The sequence below is a fragment of the Sinocyclocheilus grahami genome, unplaced genomic scaffold (assembly GCF_001515645.1).
Source record: "Sinocyclocheilus grahami isolate Dianchi unplaced genomic scaffold, SAMN03320097.WGS_v1.1 scaffold559.1, whole genome shotgun sequence".
Lineage (NCBI taxonomy): Eukaryota > Metazoa > Chordata > Actinopteri > Cypriniformes > Cyprinidae > Sinocyclocheilus > Sinocyclocheilus grahami.
In genome coordinates, this window is record NW_015505738.1 from 42824 (window position 1) to 49190 (window position 6367).

At 38.2% G+C, this 6367-nt stretch overlaps 2 protein-coding genes across 2 annotated transcripts in view; both read left to right on the forward strand.

Moving 5' to 3' along the window:
- LOC107556200 (voltage-dependent T-type calcium channel subunit alpha-1I-like) overlaps positions 1-2340 on the forward strand; it is a 4552-nt gene extending 2212 nt beyond the window's left edge. Inside the window, exons 2-3 of the mRNA XM_016239255.1 lie at positions 371-484; positions 2185-2340. Coding sequence (XP_016094741.1) covers positions 371-484; positions 2185-2340 — 270 coding nt within the window. The remainder of the gene's footprint in view (positions 1-370; positions 485-2184) is intronic.
- A 17-nt stretch (positions 2341-2357) lies between these two features.
- Positions 2358-6367, forward strand: part of LOC107556201 (voltage-dependent T-type calcium channel subunit alpha-1I-like) — a 5796-nt gene continuing 1786 nt past the window's right edge. The window contains exons 1-3 of the mRNA XM_016239256.1: positions 2358-2435; positions 3986-4109; positions 5649-5845. Coding sequence (XP_016094742.1) covers positions 2358-2435; positions 3986-4109; positions 5649-5845 — 399 coding nt within the window. The remainder of the gene's footprint in view (positions 2436-3985; positions 4110-5648; positions 5846-6367) is intronic.

A 6367-nucleotide genomic window follows, 5' to 3' on the forward strand; every position in this document is an offset into this window, starting at 1 on the left:
GTGTGTGTGTGTGTGTGCGTGTGTGTGTGTGTGTGTGTGTGTGTGTGTGTGAGTGAGTGTGTGTGAGTGTGTCTCTATGTATGTGTGTGTATGTATGTGTGTGTGTGTGTGTGTGTGAGTGTGTCTGTATGTATGTGTGTGTGTGTGTCTGTGTGTGTGTGTGTGTGTGTGATTGTGACTGTGTCTGTGTGTGATTGTGACTGTGTGTGTGTGTGTGTGTGTGTGTGTGTGTGTGTGTGTGTGTGTGTGTGTGTGTGTGTGTGTGTGTGTGTGTGTGTGTGTGTGCGCAGCAGGTCATGTGAGTGAGCGCTCAGATCTCTGCATGCTCCAGTGTTTGACAGCTTCCTGTGGTGATGGTGTGTGTTTTTAGATCTGGCTGGCTGAGGTCGAGAAAACGTCTCTGATGTCGGAGCAGCTGTCAGATAAATCCTCCTCACCGGCGCTGCCTGATGACATCAGCCTGGACGAGCACAGCGACCGTAAGGTGTGTGTGTGTATCATCATGCTGATTAATCATTACTGACATGCTTAATTAACTGATAAGTGCATGGGTCTCTCGGGTGGATGTGTAAAGCTCCTTCGGGTTCGTCTCAGCAGGATCTTCTCGCTCTGTCTGTGTCTCTGATGCTTCTGCTGTCAGACTCGTGTAGAGAAGCTGGAGAACATGCTTGACTTGCACTGAACACTTTAAAGAAATAATTCACTTTAGGAAAATCATCTGTCGTCTCACCATAGGCGTAGCTTGACGTTTGAACGTTTTGGGGCCAAACCAAGAAAAATCGATTTGGTCAATCAGACTTTTAAACACATTTGAGCTTTTCTGTAGTAAACCTGCAGATTCACACTCTTGTGTGCCATTCAAGTTATTTTACTTACATAGATCAGCAGTAAGTGCATGAGGTTGTCATGATACATTGCATGCAAATTACTTTTAAGGGCTGCACTACATCTATTTTAAACGCTTTGGAAAATAATGCACTATAAACATGTTTGTCAACACAGTCTCAAAGGCTTTTATTAAGCAAATCAAGGAGTGAATTAGTCGCCCACTGCTTTAAAACAGACGTCAAGTTAATCAAGTTAAATGCACAATAGCAGGCACACAAACACTTGTATTGATTAAATCTTTTTTATTTAAAATAAAATAAATTTATTTAATTTATTTAACTTTTTTCCTTTTTTGGTGAATGTACACTTCCGTTCAAAAGTCTGATATCGGTATGATTTTTAATGTTTATTAATGAAGTCTCTTATGCTCATCAAGGCTGTATTTATTTGATCAAAAATACAGAAAAACTGTTGAAACTGTTGTGCTAATTAATATATATATATATATTTGGAACCTGTGATACTTTTTTTCTGGATTCTTTGATGAATAAAAAGTTCATTTATTCAAAATAATCTTTTCTAGCAATATAAGTCTTTACTATTACTTTTTATTCAATTAACACAAACCTTTGCTGAATAGAAGCATTATTTTGTTTTAAAAAAAGAAAGTTTTGAATAGTAGTGTATATTGTAACACAAAATTTAAATTGTGAATAAACACTGTTCTTTTTAACTTTTTATTTATCAAAGAATCCTGAAAAAAGTATCACAGGTCCCCAAAAAATATGAAGCAGCAACAGTTTCCAGCACTGATAATAAATCAGCATATTATACTGATTTCTGAAGATCATGTGACACTGAAGACTGGAGGAATGATGCTGAAAATACAGCTGCGCATCACAGAAATACATTACACTTTAAAGTATATTAAAATAGAACACTCTTATTTTAAATTGCAATACTTTTGAACAGAATTACAGTTTCTGTATTTTTGATCAAATAAATACAGCTTTGATGAGCATAAGAAACTTCTTTAAAAAAAACATTAAAAATCTTACTGCAGGGTATACCCTTGGTTTTTGCTTCTTTTTCTTAAATTTGGAAACAACTCCTTTCAGATATTTAGCAGTTATGTTCATGCTGCTTTTTGTCCATATGAAATAAATGTGGATAGACTAAGAGTAACAGACTAACAGTCTGTGAGATTTCTGTGATATAGTTCTATACGTCATTATTATATGATGCTTTGTGTGAGGAACTTTGTGTGAGGAACTGAAAATCCTCTCAGCTCTCAAACCTGATTCAGTCGTAATATGCTGTAGGTACAGTGTGATATTGCGCTGTGTGTCTGTACAGGAGCACGGCAGCGCTGACCTGAGCACAGGTGAGCTCGTGTGCAGAAGTGTTCTTCTTCAGAGCGAGGCATCCAGCCCAGGGCGAGACCGACGGGAAGAGCGACGTGAGACGGGGCACCACGGAGGTCAGGCCCCATCTGTGTGTTCTGCTCTCTGAAGGGCCGATTACATGCGATGTGTTCTTACACTTACACCTACAAATCTATGTCTGTCTGGTTGTCTGAGAGACTGGATGGCCTTAAAACAGTTAAAGTTTGAGCTATTAAAGCTTTCTGGTTAGGCTTTTTCAAGCCAACATCAAAGTTTGTCTTGACAAACTTTTTTAAAAAAATGTTATATAAAGTTACGTGGTAAAACTGTGTTAATGGAAACCCACAACCCTGGATCACAAAACCAGTCATAAGGGTCAATTTTTTAAAACTGAGATTATCTGAAAGCTGAATAAATAGCTTTCCATTGATGTATGGTTTGTTAGGATCGGACAATATTTGGCTGAGATACAACTATTTGAAAATCTGGAATCTGAGGGTGCAAAAAAATCTAAATATTGAGAAAATCATCTTTAAAGTTGTTCAAATGAAGTTCTTAGCAATGCATATTACTAATCAAACATTAAGTTTTGATATATTTACGGTAGGTTAAATTTACAAAATATCTTCATGGAACATGATCTTTACTTAATATCCTAATGATTTTTGGCATAAAAGAGAAATGTATAATTGTGACCCATACAATGTATTGTTGGCTATTGCTACAAATATCCCCCAGCGACTAGCAGGCACACAAACACTTGTATTGATTAAATCTTTTTTATTTAAAATAAAATAAATTTATTTAATTTATTTAACTTTTTTCCTTTTTTGGTGAATGTACACTTCCGTTCAAAAGTCTGATATCGGTATGATTTTTAATGTTTATTAATGAAGTCTCTTATGCTCATCAAGGCTGTATTTATTTGATCAAAAATACAGAAAAACTGTTGAAACTGTTGTGCTAATTAATATATATATATATTTGGAACCTGTGATACTTTTTTTCTGGATTCTTTGATGAATAAAAAGTTCATTTATTCAAAATAATCTTTTCTAGCAATATAAGTCTTTACTATTACTTTTTATTCAATTAACACAAACCTTTGCTGAATAGAAGCATTATTTTGTTTTAAAAAAAGAAAGTTTTGAATAGTAGTGTATATTGTAACACAAAATTTAAATTGTGAATAAACACTGTTCTTTTTAACTTTTTATTTATCAAAGAATCCTGAAAAAAGTATCACAGGTCCCAAAAAAATATGAAGCAGGACAACAGTTTCCAACACTGATAAGAAATCAGCATATTATACTGATTTCTGAAGATCATGTGACACTGAAGACTGGAGGAATGATGCTGAAAATACAGCTGCGCATCACAGAAATACATTACACTTTAAAGTATATTAAAATAGAACACTCTTATTTTAAATTGCAATACTTTTGAACAGAATTACAGTTTCTGTATTTTTGATCAAATAAATACAGCTTTGATGAGCATAAGAGACTTCTTTAAAAAAAACATTAAAAATCTTACTGCAGGGTATACCCTTGGTTTTTGCTTCTTTTTCTTAAATTTGGAAACAACTCCTTTCAGATATTTAGCAGTTTAGTCTGTGAGATTTCTGTGATATAGTTCTATACGTCATTATTATATGATGCTTTGTGTGAGGAACTTTGTGTGAGGAACTGAAAATCCTTTCAGCTCTCAAACCTGTTTCAGTTGTAATATGCTGTAGGTACAGTGTGATATTGCGCTGTGTGTCTGTACAGGAGCACGGCAGCGCTGACCTGAGCACAGGTGAGCTCGTGTGCAGAAGTGTTCTTCCTCAGAGCGAGGCATCCAGCCCAGGGCGAGACCGACGGGAAGAGCGGCGTGAGACGGGGCACCGCGGAGGTCAGGCCCCATCTGTGTGTTCTGCTCTCAGAAGGGCCGATTACATGCGATGTGTTACGGTCCTCTCCTAAGCGAAGTGAAGTGACATGTGGCCAAGTATGGTTACCCATACTCGGAATTAGTGCTCTGCATTTAACCCATCCTAAGTGCACACACACAGCAGTGAACACACACACCGTCAACACACACCCGGAGCAGTGGGCAGCCATTTATGCTGCGGCGCCCGGGGAGCAGTTGGGGGTTCGGTGCCTTGCTCAAGGGCACCTCAGTCGTGGTATTGAAGGTGGGAGAGAGCGCTGTACATTCACTCCCCCCACCTACAATTCCTGCCGGACCGGAGACTCGAACTCGCAACCTTTGGGTTACGAGTCCGACTCTCTAACCATTAGGCCACGACTTCCCCTTTCTTACACTTACACCTACAAATCTATGTCTGTCTGGTTGTCTGAGAGACTGGATGGCCTTAAAACAGTTAAAGTTTGAGCTATTAAAGCTTTCTGGTTAGGCTTTTTCAAGCCAACATCAAAGTTTGTCTTGACAAACTTTTTAAATTTTTTTTTATATAAAGTTACGTGGTAAAACTGTGTTAATGGAAACCCACAACCCTGGATCACAAAACCAGTCATAAGGGTCAATTTTTCATCTGAAAGCTGAATAAATAATCTTTCAATTGATGTATGGTTTGTTAGGATAGGACAATATTTGGCTGAGATACAACTATTTGAAAATCTGGAATCTGAGGGTGCAAAAAAATCTAAATATTGAGAAAATCATCTTTAAAGTTGTTCAAATGAAGTTCTTAGCAATGCATATTACTAATCAAACATTAAGTTTTGATATATTTACGGTAGGAGATTTACAAAATATCTTCATGGAACATGATCTTTACTTAATATCCTAATGATTTTTGGCATAAAAGAGAAATGTATAATTGTGACCCATACAATGTATTGTTGGCTATTGCTACAAATATCCCCCAGCAACTTAACACTGCTTTTGTGCTGCAGGGTCACAGATGTAGTTTTAAATTGAATGTTAAACTAAGGCCTTGTCCACACTAATACGTTTTCGTTTGAAAACGCATCTTTTTCTATGTTTTGGCCTTGCGTCAGATGGTGTTTTTGTCAAGGAAAACTGAGCTTTTTGAAAACGCTCTCCAAAGTTTTCCAAAAATTTGAAAAAGCCATTTTTGCATTTTAATGTGGACTGTGAAAACAGACTTTTGAAAATGATGATGCATGTTTAGTCATGTGATGCATATTATATTGATATATATATATCTATATATCTCTATATATCTATATTGTCTCAGTGAGCTTTTTTTAACGAATTTAATGTTTTTTGATGTTTCAGTGTGGAAGAGAAACTTCTGTAAGACGCTTGAAAATGCTAGTGTGGACAGAGAGCGTTTTAAAACGAAAACACCATTTTCAAATGTATTCGGATTAATGAAGACGTAGCCTAACTTCCACAAGAAGCTGGAGTGTAAAAACACCTGTTGTGTTCTTCTGAAATGGGCTGATGGTTTGTGTGTGGCAGATGGCAGTGGAGGAGACGGACAGACGTCTTCACCTCTCTTTCATCTCCCGGCTGAGTTCTTCCACCCCACCACTGCTGCAGTTCCCCAGGGCAGCCCAGCCATCGGAGCGGCCCAGCCGGGCTCCAGACACGCATCTCCGGCCTCATGGGCTTCTCTCAGGTCCCCAGGGGCCAACAGCAGGGTCATGGGCTCTCAGGTAAGAGACGCCCATTCAAACTCAATCAAGTGTCTGCATACCAACATAAGGAAGAAGGGGCCTCAGGTAGACAGACTTTGACTTCAGACATTAAGTAAGGTCCATTTTGCAGCTTATGCTGGCCAACATTCATCCACTTAAAGGGGTCATAGACTGAGAAATCAGAATTTCATGTAAGAGATCATTGTACTATACAAACATCCTGTAAGTTTCAGTACTCAAAACTTTCTCGTTAGTCTAAAAACAGCTTATATTGAAGCCAGTCTGCCAAAATGACAGCTTGTGGAATGTGCCACTTTATGATGTAATAGTGTGGATAAACCCCTCCTCCGCAGAAGATCAACGCTTGCTTCTACATTTAGCCCCGCCCACCGATTCTACAGCACAGCCTGTTTAGCCCCGCCCACTGATTCTACAACACTGCCTGTTTAGCTCCGCCCACTGATTCTACAGCACAGCCTGTTTAGCCCCGCCCACCGATTCTGCAGCACAGCCTGTTTAGCTCCGCCCACTGATTCTACA